This window comes from Lissotriton vulgaris, chromosome 10 (genome assembly GCF_964263255.1).
Source record: "Lissotriton vulgaris chromosome 10, aLisVul1.2, whole genome shotgun sequence".
In the NCBI taxonomy this organism is placed as follows: Eukaryota; Metazoa; Chordata; class Amphibia; order Caudata; family Salamandridae; genus Lissotriton; species Lissotriton vulgaris.
This window is the reverse complement of record NC_141698.1, coordinates 759,054,783-759,072,845: the sequence shown is the minus strand read 5'-3', so window position 1 is coordinate 759,072,845 and position 18,063 is coordinate 759,054,783. Positions and strand designations below refer to the sequence as shown.

Sequence of the window (18,063 nt, the reverse complement as noted above, 5' to 3'; positions counted from 1 at the left end):
GTATAAAGTGGTTAATATGTTTTTTATTATAATAAGGTGGCCATCTTTAGATCGCATCTCTTTTCTTTACTTTTTATTGTTGTGGTGTTTGCTTGCAATCAAAACTTTCAGCTCTGTTGACTAGGCCAATGCTTGTTTATGGGGTTTATGGGGACAATTCTAAGCTTCATACATCTAGAAAATACCTGTCCTTGGTATAATGCATAAATGTGTAGCATGCTTATACATTTTATTAAGGTTCAACTAAAGAGTACCATTTGGATATGTAACAGAAAAGAGAGGGCATATTTATCACATTTTCACACAACGCAGCAAGCCACCTTGCTGTACTGTGTAAAATGGAGAGGACAAGAATGTGCCGTATTTAACAATATGCAGTGCAACCCTGCTCTGTGCCTGCGCTGGCACATAACGTGCTGCCTAGCACCAACGCAGGCCCCATGTACCTGCATTGTTCACAGGATTGTTTTTTGTGGAGGGAGTGTCACCTTCCTGCACAAAAACAATCCTCTGCGACATTTTCCTCTGTCTGTGTGTGCTGCAGAATGCAGCACGCATAAAAAGAAGAAAAAATTAAGAGAAATAGTTTTGCAGCGTGAATCTTTCTGGAGTCACTATGCTGTACATTATTCCACGGTCTAGTGGTTGGGTCCGGAATCGTAGTCTTTTTCCCTTTTTTTTGTTTGTTTTCATAGCCCAGGTGGGCGTCGACGTCCCACCTTTTGGTGTCCTTCCTGTGACTTCGGCACACTTCCTGCGGAAGCTCCTACCTTTGGGCGCCATCTTCAGATTCTTTTTTCTGCCGTTGCGTCTGGATCGTCACCGAGAGGTTCCAGAGTTTTTGGAGAAAAGAAGTAGGAAAAGACTGAAATCTACCGAAAAAGTTTGGAGAATACTTCCAGAAACAAGACCACTGAGCCGGGACGACGAAGAAGGAGTAGAACATCGAAGACTTCGACATCCAACAGAGAATGCTCACACCGGGTGCCCCCTGAGCGCAGGAATTGACAAGACCCCGTACAAATTCTGCCGCAATTGCCACCACAAATACGCGCAGAAGGAGCAGCAACCGGTTTGCAACCTCTGCCTGCCGGTCTACCACGAGAGCAAGGATTGCAACGCCTGCTCCGTCTTCACCCTGAAGACCCTCCAGTTGAGAGAGAGGCAGAGGAGAGCCAACTACAGCATGCAAGGACAAGGTCAACCTCCATTGCTTTGAGACTTGGGCCTCTTCAGTGAGGTAGAGGACAACATCGCCGAAGAAGCAGATGACTTCACGGTCGTAGAGACTGATAAGAAAACATCAAAAGAGGTAGGAGAGACGTCGACCCCTAAAGCCCCGACAGACTCTTGTAAGCCTAAGTCGGACTCTCGAAAAACAGAGTCTAAGTCCACGAAAAGAGCACTAGCGCCGAAAGTTGACAGCCCCAGCTGCATCCAAGGACAAACAGCCCAGCGGATTCTTCGAAAAGGACTCCCAGATGGCGAAAACCCAAGAAAAACCTAGGTCGTCCAAGCACGTCCCCGAAAAGGCGCGCTCGACGCCGAAAGAAAAGGACCCGAAGGCGACTTCGACGTCTACGTCAAAGAGGTCGTCCAAAACACTCGCGCCGAACAGGCTGCCAAGATGGAAAGAAAAAAGAGAAGGCTCGAGGTCGAAATGAATAACATCCTGCAAAGAAAAAGAGAATTCGACGAGCGGATGAAGAGGTTCACCATCCCGTTGAAGCCGGCAACGACGATCGTCGAGGTCGAGGACAAAGATTAGTTTGATGCCGAAAACTCCAGAACCCCAAGAACACCAAGAGGAAGAGGGCCTATACTATGACAAGGAAGGTGAGGAAGACCAGCACACAAGTTTGGACTTGGCATCCTCGGTGGCGCAGGACCTGGATAGGCAAGACATTGATGCCGAAAGCGAGGAAGAGACCGTGGAGACATACACTTCGAGGCCTTTGCCGCCAGATGACATTGGTATCTACAACATGGTCATCAGGAACGCGGCAACAGCTTATGGAGTGAAACTGGAGGAAGAAAAACCAAAAGCCTGCTTCCTTTTAGAGACCCTGCTCCCCACTCAAACCAGGAGTCAATTCCTCCCCCCTGCTACCAAGTGTCCTTGACCAGGGGAGTGAGGCATTCAAATAACCAGCAAGCTGCAGGTCTGTCACACCTAGGACAGATAAGAAATACAAACACTCCTCTAAGGATCCTACCTACATCCAGGGATCCGTCACAGCGGACTCCATCATTGCAGCAACAGCCAGAAAAAGGGCCAACGTTCCCACAAACTCAGGCCCACCACCAGACAAAGAGAGTAAGAGGATATACCTTACTGGAAGGGAAATAGAGAGGAATGCAGCAGTACACTGGCGCATTGCCAACTCTAATGCCCTACTCAACAGACATACGTACTGGTGGAGGAAGGCAAGAATATAGCAAACTCATGCCTGAAATCAGCCCTGGATGCAGCAGACACATCCAGCAGGCTCATGATGAATGGAGAGAGAAGGCATGCCTGGCTGAGGATCTCAGGCTTCAAGCTGGAAGTACAGAAAAACATTCTGAACACCCCCTTCAATGGAGAAACCCTTTTCGGAGCACCAGTGGATGGGCAACTCACCCAACTCAAAAAGGAAAATGAAACTGCAAGGTCCATGGGGGCCTTGCAATTCAAAGGAATGAGAAGAGGTACACCGACATGGAGGCCAGACTTAAGAGTGGCAAACCAGCTGGGAACGTCACATCAGACAATCCAGCAGGGCTACCAGGGCGACAATCAAGCACAGCAGGGCCAGCAAAAACAAACCTGGCAATACCAGCCTCGGGGCCAGTCCTTTCGCGGGAGGGTGAATGGACGAGGGCAAACAAGAAGAGGGGGCCAGCAACCCACCTCAAAGTGACTCCGCACCACCAAGCGTGCCCACCCACATGACACTTCTATAGAAGGGACACAACAAAGTCAACAAAAAAGGGTTACGCGGACTAAAAATCAACAAACATGTAAAACTAGTAGGAGGCAGACTAAAACACTTCTTCCAGGGATGGAAGAAAATAACTACAGACAAATGAATACTGAACATCATACAGTTTGGATACTGCATAGAACTGGAAAAGAAACTGCCAAACAAGAATCCAAAAAGAAAAGCGCGCTCAGGAAAAGAACTAGCGCTACTCATTGAGGAAGCACAAGAACTCCTCCGCAAAGAAGCCATAGAAACAGTACCATTCAAAGAAAGAAACAAAGGAGTGTACTCAAACTACTTCCTCGTACCAAAGATGGGCGAAACGTTAAGACCCATCCTGGACCTACGTTTCTTAAACAGATGACATCTCTACAAGAAGTAATTCCTCAGATAAGGGACTGAGACTTTATGTCCACCATAGACCTAAAAGGCGCCTACCTACACATTCCCATGAACAGGCAGCACAAAAATCTACTGAGATTTGCCATCGACAAAGCACACCATCAGTTCATTGCCCTGGCCTTCGGACTAAAATCCGCACCAAGGGTCTTCACCAAGTGCCTCGCAGCCGTGGTAGCGCACCTAAGGAGGGAAGGGATCCATGTATACCTCTACCTCGCGACTGTCTCATAAAAGCAAGCTCCTACAAACAATGTAAAGAACATGAACAGCGGGTCACAAAAACCCTAACAGAACTGGGATTCTCAATACACTGGGGGAAATCCACAATGGAACCAGAACAAGTGATGATCTTCTTAGGCGCTCAGATCAACACCATACAGAGCAAAGTGTTCCCCAGCGACAAGAGAACACTTGCCCTGCTGAAGGAGACACGTCAGTACCAGAAGGGGCGAGCTTTAACAGTGAGGACAGCGAGCAAGATCATGGGGATGATGGCGTCCTGCATACACCTAGTCCCCAATATACAGCTACACATGAGACCATTCCAGGAATGGCTGCAACAACAATGGTCACAAGCTACAGGGAGTTGGGAAGAACTAGTGGTTGTAACGCACGCAGTGCAATAGGAGATAGCGTGGTGGAACAAGGAGAACATAACAAAGGGGAATCCTTTAACACCACAAAACCCAATAGTGATCATCACCACAGATGCATCCCAGAAGGGATGGGGAGCACACATGAACCAACTCAAGGTGCAGGGCCTGTGGACCCCAATTGTTGCGAACAAGCACATCAAATACCTGGAACTAAAGACCATGTTCCTCGCCCTAAAAGCCTTCCAGAAACAACTGTACGGGCAGAGAGTGTTGATACAAACTGACAACACCACAACGATGTTCTACATCAACAAACAGGGAGGAACACAATCAGTCGCACTATCCAACCTAGTGCAGGACATATGGAGATGGGCCATCCCACTCAAAATAGATCTCCTGGCCACGCACCTACCAGGGAAGGACAACGTGGAGGCAGACTGGCTCATCAAACAGACATCGGCATCCCACGAGTGGGAGCTCAATGCACAAGAAACACAAAGGCTATTCAAGAAGTGGGGGACTCCAACAATAGACCTATTTGCAACACACCAGAATGCAAAATGCTGATAATTCGAAACAAGGCAACCAGGGGAACAATCCCAGGGGAATGCCCTATGGATAAGCTGATCAAAAACATTTGCGTACGCTTTTCCCCCCCGATACCACTGATAAACAGGGTACTCAGCAAATGCAGGACCAGCAACATGACGCTGATTCTGGTGGCAAAACAGTGGGCCAGGCAGTCCTAGTTCTCACAAATAGTGGAGATGGCGCAGGAATCACCTCACAAATTCGGGAAAAGAAAGGACTTACTCTGCATGCAAAATGGAGAGGTACTCCACCCAGAGCCAGAGAGCCTCTGCCTAGCGGTATGGCTCTTGAAGGCATAGAGTTTGCACACCTGAAACTGCCGGAGAGCACACTGCGGGTACTACGAGAGGCAAGGAGACCTACCACACGGAGGTGCTATGTGGCAAAATGGAAAAGATTCACACAATAATGTATCAAGAAAAAACTGCACAAGAAGATGACAAAGGAATCAATGGTGCTAAAATATTTAACACACCTGCTAAAATTAAACCTAAGTTCCACCTAAGTTCGCTAAGTTCCACCTCGCTGAGCAGCGATAGTACCCTACATTAGAGGAGAGTCAGGAAAGAGCTTCTTTACATCACAAGTAGTAAAAAGATTCCTGGAAGGGGCTAAAAGGATAGCACCACCCAAAAGGATGCCACCACCGGCATGGAACCTTAATTTAGTCCTAACAGAGCTTATGAAGGCGCCTTTAGAACTAATCCATGAGGCTTCACTACAAATGCTCACAATGAAGACAGCCTTTCTAGTGGCAATCACCTCGCTAGGCAGGGTAAGCAAACTGCAAGCACTAACGCTACAAGAACCTTACATCCAAATACACGACAGGATGGTGATGGGAACGGACCCACACTTTATGCCAAAGGTGGTGACAAGGTTTCACATGAACCAGACAATACAAATACCAAGCATCTTTGAGAAACCATCCACAAGCGCAGAGAGGGCACTGCACACTCTGGACGCTAGAAGGGCAGTAATGCATTACATGGAAAGAACTAAAGAGCAAAGGAAAACTAAGCAGTTCTTTGTGTCCTTCGCAAGCAGTTTCCTGGGTAGACCAGTAACAAAGGGCACCATCGCACGATGGATCGCACAAACAATACACGTCTGCCACAAGCAGGCAGGTCAAGAACTAACAGAGGGGGCACAACCCCACTCTACTATGAAAAAAGGAGCAACAATAGCCTTCCCGGCTAACACACCCATTCAAGACATTTGCCTGGCGGCAACATGGGCTTCAGTGCACATGTTCAGTAAGCACTACTGCGTGGATATACAAATGAACAAGGTAGCACAAGTAGGACAGAAAGTGCTTCAACATATATTCAACAACCAATGCTCATCTTCCACCCAGCCGCCACAAACATAACAAACCGCTACAAAGTCTATGCATCATATTGAATCCAGAAAGATTCACGCTGCAAAACGAATAGTTTCTTATCGGTCGGTGTAGTTATGCAGCTTGAAGATCTTTTTGGATTCACTAGCGAACCCACCCACCTCCGCCAGAAAGATGAGGCAGGAGAGGAAGGTGAAAATACAAGGACAATATATAAACGGACAAAGTGGAAATTCATTTACTTTCAAGGAAGAACTTGAAAACATCGCAAAAGGATTCACAACACAAAAACAAGAAAAAATAATCCGAAGATGGCGCCCAAAGGTGGGAGCTTCCGCAGGAAGTGTGCCGACGTCACAGGAAGGACACCAAAAGGTGGGACGTCGACACCCACCTGGGCTACAAAAAAAAGAGAAAAGACTACGATTCAGGACCCAACGACTAGACTGTGGAATAATGCACAACATAGTGAATCCAGAAAGATCTTCAAGCTGAAAAACTACACCGACCGGTCAGAAACTATTCGTTATTTCTCCTAAGTACGCCTCCCCTGGGGAGATGTAGCATTTGGACGCATTCCCAGGTGTACGACAAATAATAAATCTGGGAATGATTCAGAATCCATGGGTGGGTGCTTGGGAACACCCATGCTCCACCCATGTAACGGCTCCCTGGGCCAGAGTAACGCAAGGCAGTTACTTGCGCTGCCCTGTGTGGCTCCTCATTTACCGAGCCCTGCAGGGCCACGCATAGTGGCTTTGTGTGGCTTGGTAAATATCATTCTAGATTTTGCTTCACACTCATGCCCCGCAAAGGCGAAGTAAATCCATGATAAATACGAGCCTTAATTTGTTTCAGCGATAGTGTTTCTGACTTTATAGCAGAAAAAGGTTAGGTGAGGTGTGCTAATAATTTTGAATTGTCTTGCCTCTTTTGAAACATTTCAATTTCAACAAAAGAATAATAAAACAACTATTTTGGTATCCACAGTAGCTTTACTTTTGTATTTAATTGTTCTCTTGGGTAGAATTTTATTATCCATCTATGCATTTCTGAAGCAAATGAGAGAACATTGATTTGCCTGCGAAAGCACTTATGTTGCGTATTCATAAAATTAACTTCCAAACTCAGTAAAAATACATTTTGATATTGATTAGACAAAGGACAGGAGTTATTAATGGAATTCCGTATGGTTACTACTTGAGTTAAGTGTTATATTTTATTTTAAATAAAGCTTGCCTTGAACAGATTTCAGGTGCCAGACACAGAGGCATTTGCTGCTCAGTACATCCGTCAAGTGGTCGATAACTTTTAGGAAAGTGCATGGAACATCGGGGAAATGTAGCAGTGCACTGCAAACGTGCATTCAAAATGTAGTATTCAACTTGAATTACGTAAGGTTACGTGAAGAAACTGGTGTAGGCTGCAGGATTTTTGTGAAAGTTTCTAGTTTAGCACGTCTATAAGTACTTTGGGTGGGGACATCGGAATTTGCATCCATTAAACTTCAACTGATAGATTAATATAATATTATGGTATTCAGTGTGTTTTTAAGGACTCCTACGGTGTATGTGTATTTTTATAGCGTGAACCTAGCTGGGAAACAATGGGGCATTTTTGGAGATGATAAAAGATGATGCTGAAGTGGAGAGTTGCAAAATTGTTTACACTGACACATGAGCATTCACAACCCGTTTATCTGCTTTCTTTTATTTCTATCTTAGTGACTTGGAAGGCTTTGTTGACGATCTTAAAAAGGACTCTTCCACTGTTAGCAAAGGCGTTACGCTTAAAGATGTTGAGGATGGCGCCTTTAGTCTACGGCAGATCGGGGAAGCAGTTGCAAACCTTAAAGGTATGTTTGGATTGTTTTAATCAATGTAGACGTTTTCTTTATCCAGGTGTTGCTTGTACTCTCAAAACTAGTGAAAATCAAATGCTATCCACCAGGAGCCTGTCATGCCGACACAGCAATTTTTGATGCTGTCGCCATAAAGCATGTTTTGAGATCAAGATATTCACATCTTCGGTGAAATGGGCATTGAGACAGCACCTGAACTTGGTGCAACCTTGCTCTGTTCCTGGCGCAGTTCTCTGGGTATGTTGTGTATATGGTGAAAAGAGTGCTGGCCCTTCAAGAGGAGTTTTGTAGCTTTTGAGTTTGTCCAGCACACACATACACCACCAGGAACAGCCTCACAGAGTTCATTAAAGAGACTGCCATACTCAGGGTGGCAGTCACAGATCCTACGTAACTCGGGGCTGTGGGTCCTTGCTGTCTGTCTCTCTTACTGACGACCCTCCCCTTCACCATGCCACCCTCTCATTACCCTGCCACAACTGGCACGAAGGTGGTCTGAACCTTGTGATGCTGAATTAACCTCAGCATTAATATGGCCAACGCCATGCCTAGTCAGTCCTCATGAGGCCACCTGACCCATCAGAGGAGTGTTGATCAAGGACCATCCTCAGCTCAGAAATTTGGGACTGTGTTTTGAACTTCCAACTTGACATTAACATCACCTGCAAGTGTCTATATGGGTGATGGGGGGGATTGAAGATGGCCTCCTCCAACTTGGACAGCGATCTCTTAACACAAAACTACAACGTTCGCCACTGAAACATCTCCGAAGATGATAGTAACCAACTGCAACGGCCAATACTTTGTCCCTGTATTATTGTGGGCGCATTTGGATCCCTCTCATAGGCCCATATGGAATGGGGCTACTGCACCTAATTTTGCACATGGACCCATAATTCCAGGTATTTTTCACCAAAGACAAAGTATAACCTGGAGCTTTGGTCCACATGAAAAAAAGAAAACAGGATTACGACACCAAGAAAATCAGATGTGGTAAAACCACATTCTTGTCATCCTGTTTTACAGAAAGCAATACTTGGCCCCACAAAACAAGAGCCTTTGTGGTCGGACTCCTCGTACACTAGACACAGCTTCAAGTTTATTCAAGTTTATTGTTGTGTTAGATGTTTGTTTATCTCATTGGGGGAAGCTTTGATTATCCAGAGAGTTGCCTTGTCCCTATATGAAGAATTGCACAGCTCCGGAAATTGGTCAGCCTGCAATTGTGGCCCCAGGCAGAGCATGCAATGTCAACTTTAAGACACTCCTCCACTTAGGCAGGCAGCCCCAGAAAGTCAAAAATCCATGATGACACCCTATTATGACAATGCAATAGTATGATGAAAGATTGCACCTAAGCAAATGCTGCATTGGGGGTAGGTTAATGTTGTGAGACGAACTGATAAAAAAAACAGTCTTCTTGTACCACCACCTGCACAAGATTTGCTATGTGTGTGTGTGTGTGTGTGTGTGTGTGTGTGTGTGTGATGGAAGATGTCATTCCGCAGCAAATGCGGTCTCATGTGAGCGAGACTGGATCCTTTATGAAGTTTGTCAGTATTTGACCTGTTTTGTGTACTTAAGGGAAGCTTGTAATTCATTTTACTGTGTTATGCCTATTTAAAGTCCAGAGGAAGCTTGCACTGTTGCTGCCCCTGTTTGATTTACTTGTGCACTGCTGCTGCTTGTACTGTGTCTTTCTGTGTGGAAGTACAAGATAAGCTTGGGCGCCTGCTGTCCATGCTGTACCCGTTGAGATTTGCAAGTGAATACTACACTGCAACTACCTATGCTGTAGCTGTTTTGTATGTATGGGTAAGCTTGCAATGATGCTGCCAGTACTGTATCTGTTATGTGTGATGCATGTGTGGCTGTAGATAGACATGCTTAGCATAAGTCCGCCCTTAGTGTTGGGCTCGGAAGTTTGCAAGTTGTTTCCCTTCAAAGAAGTCTTTCGAGTCACAAGTTACAATGACTCCTCCTCTTGCCTGTAGTGTGCATGGTCATCAACTCCATTGCCTTTTCATTGAGGAACATTGCCTTGCAACTATTCAGTTTGTATAGAAAGTGGAAATAAGGAACCCCTGCAATACCCCATCTGTTATTTTCCATCGCTTTTCCACACATCTGTTTTCATGACCACTTCCTAAAAGTTGATGGCTTTCCTGGGGCCCCAGAACTTACTGGATGTGGCACCACCTCTAGCTCTAATGAGCTTTGATTCAATCTATCCTGCTTTTGCAGACTCCTGCATTTCTGACACCTTACCTACATCGCGTATCGCTACTCTCAATTACTCGTTCTGTCAGAGTGCGGTATTAGCTCTCACTGTGTGCATCTCTTGTTATCTGTATAGTTGTTCACAAGCTCTCCCTTGAGTGTTTAATTCCTGTGTATACTACTCTTTTCTCTGTTGGGTGCAGATGCTCTGGGGCCTGAAGCACCAGCATGCTTTGTTGCTGGCTTCTCTCTCCCGTGATATCCGCATATGCAGGGCTTTAAATGAGCGGATACTGTCTTTCACAGAGTACTTCCATTCTTTTGAACTGAAAAGGAAAGTACAGTACTTTTAATGGGAGAGGGCTGACTCTTCTCATTAGAAAATAGTTTCAAACTCTGTGCATACCCAATGGCTTTCTAGATTTCAAGAGTGCTGAGGTGTAAATAATTTCCCGAGGCTTCTGAACAACAAGGAGGCATGGAATAGGTGCCCAACATTTTCAGAAATGAAAAGACAAGTGTCCTTACTCGCAAAGTAAGATGTGATGCCTCTGTTAAAAGTACAGAGACATCCTAAACTGTAGAGATCTATGTTCTTTTTAAATGTTTACATTTGAAGGATAAGGGTGGGAATGAATTACTAGAAGCAAGATATGTTCCACCCTAGGAACAGCCAGTGAGAAGAACTCAATCACCATGAAGAGGAGAGTAAAGGGCTGTGCATAGGTCAGTAGTACAAGTTGGCTGAGGACTGCACTTCTTGTGCCACATTTCATCTTTGCTTATGACTACTGCCATTAACCTCACTGTGCTTAACCACTACTGGTATGAACTCTCAGCCACTTTTGATTATATAGCCCCTCTTCTGACAGCGCCTCACATTCCCACTCATCCGCTGCTTGTTGACTTAGTATTCCTTTGGATGACAGGCAAATGTCAGGTTAGCACCACACCAAAAAATAATAGACTCATTATACTGTAGTGAGCCAAAATCACTATGTGGTGTCCACAGCCTAATTGACTTCCCTCAGCACTCAAAGCAACCACACTAATGTTTGTACTTGTGGGGTTGGCAGGGAGAACAGAGGGCTCTTTTCACTAAAAGCAGGTTCAAACTATTATATAGCAGCGGGAAAGTGCTTCTTGACACCAACTGAACAAAGAAAGGGTTTGTTTTTCTACTGCCTGGCAGCATCATCCAGTACAGTAAATATATATAAATGCAAGCAATAGCATTTTATGTGGGGCTGACAGCGAACTTGGTAAATATGATGGCAGTTGGTTTGATAAATATAACACTGGCAATGGACTTGATATTATGACAACAGGTGTGTTATTTTTTTGACACTAGAAAAGTTTTGAGAAGTTTATAGTTTCCCTACAAAGTTAAGGAAATGACCCAGTTTAAATTCCAGGTTCATCTTCACCCTTGAAGATTTTTTCTGTGTGATTGTAAGACATAACATCAACCACAAAAATATGGTGTTACCAGAATATTGTTATAAAATTATTAAAAACCATAACATTGATGTTCTTTTATCGCTCTACAAAATACAAGAGTATCAAGAAAAAAGTATTGATAAACAGAGTAAAACAAACAATATCAGACATAAACATATGAAAAACATTGGCAACACAATGCAACAATACCAAAAATATCCAACAAACTATTGCTTACTAAAAAAACAGATGTGATATTCAACAATAATATGAATTGAAAAAGCATATATCTAAAGATACATAAAAATATGACTTAGCCTCTTACTTAGATAAAAAAAAGGTTGTAACTAAATATTTAGTTAATATAAACAGTTTACAAATAAAACAAATCCTCATAAAAAAGGATCATAAATGGGGAACAGCAAAATAAACCAATCTGCTGGGCTGGAATTCACCAACCCAGAGGAACAGTACTTTTCAAGTACAAAGTCATTGTGAGCAGCTGCACCAAAGACAAAAATAAAGTATCTCAATATCACAAAGGTATATAAAAAATATTTTTTTTAAAGAGCAAGGTAAAACAGCATATAAAACCATTTTATAACAAATTAAACAGCTTATCTAATGTCATTTAATTTACATGGCCACAGTACAGACCAACATACTAAGAAAGAAATACCAGCTATTAAGAAAAAGAAATCCTGAAAAAGGTCAGAAAATCTGACCAAAAGAAAAGACACAAAGAAAATATAAGTATACCAATTAAAATGTAGGAAAATAGTTTGCAACTTGTAATTCCATTTGTTTAAAAATGTTTAAATTATTTTGTATTAAATATACATAACTTGGTAATATAAAAATAAAATCTATAGTAAAATGATTAAAACTAAATATTTTTGTCTTCACAATAAAAATCAACATCAAACATTAGGAACAGAAACAGTTCAGAAAATCTGCAACAAAAAGCATGATAAAACAGAAGATCAACTGAAATTATAAAATGTACTTTTTCTCAAATGTAAATAATAACTATGAATATAATTACAATGTATTTTTCAATATTATTGTAATCCACAGATTTCAAAATTGCTGAAACTGCAACATATGTAACATCACAGAAAGGAAAAACCATTTTAAGTTATATGAGCTACATCTGTAGCAAGGAAAGTAACACTATTGAAAAAATGCTTTGGAAATGTACAAAATACCACTTCAATGGCTGTTATGGTGGACATGCTACAGTAAATTATATTGTACAGGATGTAAGGGAACACAGCCATCCTCCCAATTTAACAGAGTGCAAGTTAGGAGCTTTATACAAGGTGTAAGGGTAACCTGTATGACTTCTACTTCCACCACATGGACCATATTAACATATATACTACCTCAAATTCACAAGGAAGTCACAGGACAATTATCTGCAATAGCGTAGCTCACAAAACCAATAAGCCCTCAAAGAACAGCCCGACAAACAACAAGGGCACTAACATTCCAAGAGACAAAAATCCCTGACCACTTCAAATACTCCTTAGTAATAAAGATTTCTTCATATATCACAAACAAAATAATGAAAAAAATCATTAAATTATTTTTGCAGCTGCTAACATCCCAGGTCCCAACTTGGATGATTCATGAAAATATCACGATACTAACATTACCTTGATTTACACACTACTCCCTAAAACAGTTCAATTTACCAAGACTGCTAACAATGTTCAAACAAAAAAAAAAAATTGCTGTAAAGAAATAGTTGCAGAATTCTATACACATCAATCTATATAAGGATGCTCTTATCACTTCAACAGACTCTGGGGGTACCTCCCAAGGTCAACACTTTGCATAGACTACTCAACAAATGCACAACTCACATTTAAAATAATAAACAAATAACACTAGTTTGTGTGCCAACTACATAAGTGAGCAAAACCTTTGATTTACTCATAGTCCACCTTTTACCAAAACAAATGAACAAAAACCATCCCCACTACTGGACTATTTCAGAGATGCTGAGGATGGGTGCCTACACTGCTCAGGGCACAGGCACCGACCCAAGGTTGAAATTCTACGATGGAACTTGTGCAACAGTATTCTTTCACAAAAAGTTAAAACCAACAATGCTGTAGAAGGATGACACAATGCCTTCCAAATAACTCTTGGAAGGAGCCACCCAAAACTCTTCTCAATTTATAGACATACTAAAAAAAAGAAAAGTTAATAAAAGCTCAGTATAACACAATCCATGACACAACTAGAACACAGAATATCAAACATGACTGGTAGGAATGTAGGTGAAGCATTGTATAGGCTTTGCTTAAACCTTTCATAATAGTACATCATAAATTGAATGCAATCCACTTAATACAACCACAGATTGATTTAAAATAAAATCGCATGAATTTTGTTGACTATAACACAGTTCGCTAATTCCACTAATACAACAAATGAACGAAAGGGTAGCTAGGAGAGTACTAATTTTTAATAAAAATCAAGGACTACACTAGCATGCTTTCATAGCAAGCACACCACTATAACCCACATCAAAATCAATATACTACACTAACGAACAAGAAACTACCACTAAAACACTTAATCTAAAATATAGTCTTAAAAAATATAACCATATATTTTTCAGGATTTAGAAATCAATAAGAACATTGAAACTAAAATATTCATGATTTCAAAAATTTAACTTTAATTTCAACAACATAAATAGCATAAAACACTAAATAAAACCTATTCACAAAATTAACCATAAAACAAATATTCAATATATAAAACCTTATTACAAATACTACACAAATGCTGTGAGAAAGAGCTCCCGACTCATACGCAAGCAGTAGTTCCAGAACAATCTGACAGCCCAGACAGACCCCTTGCTGGGTCTGCAATGGGCTACGAGAGGTGGGATGCCTACAGGACTTCGGGCCCTGAAGTCAAATAGGTATTGATCACCTGGAGGACATCTGGCGAGACGGGGCAATTATCTCCTTTGATGACCTTAACGCAGATGCTCTGACACCTTCAGGTAACGTTTGCGCTATAGTAAAATACATAATAAATAAACGCATAATAATACCAGATGGCGGACACTAAGCGAGTCCAGTATTTACAGTTGCGGCATGCTCTGCGCTGCCACCTGCCAGACAGGGAACAGATACCAGAGTACTCTCCCATCGAAGACCGACTTCTTCTTAGCCCGATGAACGAAAAAGCCATCTCCTACACCTACTGAAAACAATCTACCGGACTCGCTGAGCTCCCTGATGGAAGTTTGGGATACAGACGTTTGGCTTCTAGAGGACAATGATCGAGTGGAGGCACTGCAATGCCCTAGGGAGATTACCATTTGTTTGCTTTTCCACTTGGTTCGGACCAGTATCTTACTCAGGTAATATGCCTCTAGAATGCTCCAATCCAGGTGGGGCCATTGTGACTTTGATTGTTGCGCCCGGGAGGTTGGGTCCTTCTTTCATATCATTTGGGATTGCCCCAATATCCAGAATTATTGGGAGGAAGTGACCAGATTTATGGTAGCCATAGGTGTCCAGGTCCCACTAAAAGCAAGGTGGCTATATCATTGGCGTAATGAAGGAGTAGCAGTGTCACAAAACACTTCGTATTTGGCTTATGTTGGCTTCGACGATAATAAAGAGACGCATTGCCCAGGTGTGGAAAGCGGCGGCCCCGCCAAGGTTGAGGAACTAGGAACGAGATATGGATTGGAGCCATCTAGCAGAGAAAGTGGTGTATCAAAGTAGAGCAGGGGTCTTCAAACTGTGGGGGCGACCCCCAGGGGGGCCGTGGAGCGATCCAAAGGGGGTCGCGCCTTCACAGTGTCACTTCTGCCCTGGCCTCCAGGGCTTCAGCCTCCCTCCTCCCCCATCCTGTGTCTCAGCCCGGGCTGCTGCAGTGCAGCTCGCACTCCTGGGGCCTCGGCTGAGCAGTGTCTGGAGTCTGATCTCCGGCCCAAGTTTTTCACAGGTCTTTAAAGACCATTAGCATATTTACATGCCTTTGTTAACTGATTACCAAAGCTTAGTTTTGTATGGTTCCAGTACCCCCTGGGCCCCCACTCTGCCTATTCCTTACATTTGTATTTTTACACTTACTGCTGTAGTGTGAGAATGCATTTAATGAAAAGAAATATAAAGTTGGGTTGCCAAAAGAAACATGCTTGCTATGTGTTGTTTAAAGATCCTGCAGAGACCTGCTCTTGACATAAATTGAGTTATAAATAAAAAAGTATGTATTAATTAGTGATGTGACTTTTCTGTCTTTATTTTCTTTAATTATTAGTCATGGATCATTGAGGCATCCCTAGAACACAATTAAAAGTGCTTTCTATTTATATTTGCTGTTCTAAGTATTCACAGATAAGTGCAAAAAATACAGCTGTAGGTGACTGCTTATTTCTGGGCCACAAATAATGAGCTGGTAACCCTAATCATTAGACTGGAAGTTTGTTGCAGGATCAGCACATTATTTATTTCCTCAACCCTAGAACCCTGATTAAAGCCATCATAGCAATAGTTTACTTTATATCTGAAACCCTACGCTTCAAGTTTCTGGGAAACTACTCACTTCTCATTCTCGCCTTCACTTTCACGTTCACCCTGCACTCCCAGCGATCACAATGCACTCACACTGATCACCATGCACTCATAGTGATCACCATGCACTCATAGCGATCACCATGCACTCATAGCGATCACCATGCACTCATAGCGATCACCATGCACTCATAGCGATCACCATGCACTCATAGCGATCACAATGCACTCATAGCAATCACCATGCACTCATAGCGATCACCATGCACTCATAGCGATCACATTGCACTCATAGCGATCACAATGCACTCATAGCGATCACAATGCACTCATAGCTTTCACAATGCACTCACACTGATCACCATGCACTCACACTGATCACCATGCACTCACACTGATCACCATGCACTCACACTGATCACCATGCACTCACACTGATCACCATGCACTCACACTGATCACCATGCACTCACACTATTCACCCGCTCACCCTGCACTCACACTGATCACCATGCACTCACACTGATCACCATGCACTCACAATATTCACCCGCTCACCCTGCTCTCACAGTGATCACTCTGCACTAAAAATTTGCTTGCATTGTTCACTCTATAACCTCACCCTGCAGTCACACGAGCACACTTCTCACCCTGCACTCATGTGACACTCAACTCACCTGTCCCCCCCCTTACTGCTCAATCTGTAGCTCACTCAAACAAGGCCATCACTAACCATGCACTAATTCATCCCACTCTGCACTTACAGCCGAACCCAAATTCATATGGTCACCTCACTCACCCTGCAGTCACTCCTTTTACCATACTCTCACACTGTTGCATTGCTCACTGTGCAGTCACATGGGCACTCTTGTCACCCACACAGTGCAGAAGGTTAAAGTGCCTGGAACAAAGAAGATGTACCATGCACATCACAGAACTGAGTGTGAGTAAACTATGAGTAGCGCTGTAAAAAATGAAATGTTTGTGAGACAGGTGCTATAGAGAGATGAGGTGCATTGTTGGTGAGTGGTAGTGAGGGAATTCATGGAGAAAATGGAAAGACTGTTGCACTGTGTGCGGCCAGTGCTTGGACAAGCCCTGGCTGGGAGTGTTAACCCCCCCCCCCCTGAACCCCCCTCCCGAAGTTCGGGTCTAGTGGATCCCCTGCTTCTGCCTATTATTTACATTTGTAGTGCGCTACTGTTACCAAAAGGTGTCCTGGGGCTAATAACCATCTGCCTGCAATGTGAGAGAGGGATCCGGGGTTGGGAGAGGAGAGAAGAGAGGGATGGAAGGAAGGGGGTGAGAGGAAAGGGGCATGGGTAAACTGCTTAACTCTGCACAAGACCACCACGGTTTGAATGCACCCATGCTGCTCCCGGCCATGGCCAGGTGAGCTTCTAATGTGGCAGCGCGTATTCCTGCAGATTGGGAGGCCCTTCACAGAGGTTGACTAGACATCTTTCTGATGTTAATTGCTGTATTTTGGTTATAAAGTGGTACTGATGGGGTGAAATCTTTCCTCAGTATTACTGTGTTTAAAAAAATTCTAAATAATAAAGCAATGCTACCCCAAAATACGCAGCATCACAGAACATTATTTACATTTTCTACTCACACAATTTAGTGTAGGCTGTCGCATAATTTGGTCCTCACCTTCCTCATAACCTAGAGGTTTAGAAATGTTTGTCAGGAGGGGGTCCTTACGCTTGAAAATGTTGACAGGGGGGTCTCGGCATCCAAAAGTTTGAAGACCTCTGAAGTAGAGGATGCCCAACAGTTGGAAAAAGACCTGGGCCCACTGGGACGAATATAGACATAGTAACACCCGGGTACGAAACCCATGAAGGATCTAATCCACGTAGATAGAAGGGGCAACAAGATTTGGGATGTTTCACAGGGAATTACCTCCCATTATGTATTTATCCATGCAATTCATTGCCTGTCATACACTTCTGTGTCTGTAATAAATTCTAGTTGATGTGCCAAGTGACTGATCAATAATAAGAGTTAAAAAAAATACTACATTTTTTACTCAATACTTAACATTAAAACATCGCACAAAGCATTTCAACAAAGAATAAAAAAATTACTT

General features: G+C 43.1%; 1 protein-coding gene across 12 annotated transcripts in view; it reads left to right on the top strand.

Annotated features, from left to right (window-relative positions):
* The window catches only part of KIAA1217 (KIAA1217 ortholog), a 1,418,769-nt gene that overhangs the window by 1,330,755 nt on the left and 69,951 nt on the right, over positions 1-18,063 (top strand). For all 12 annotated transcript variants that reach the window (XM_086941665.1, XM_086941664.1, XM_086941666.1 and 9 more), the window contains one exon: positions 7,622-7,752. In XM_086941665.1, the coding sequence (XP_086797791.1) occupies positions 7,622-7,752 (131 nt within the window). The remainder of the gene's footprint in view (positions 1-7,621; positions 7,753-18,063) is intronic.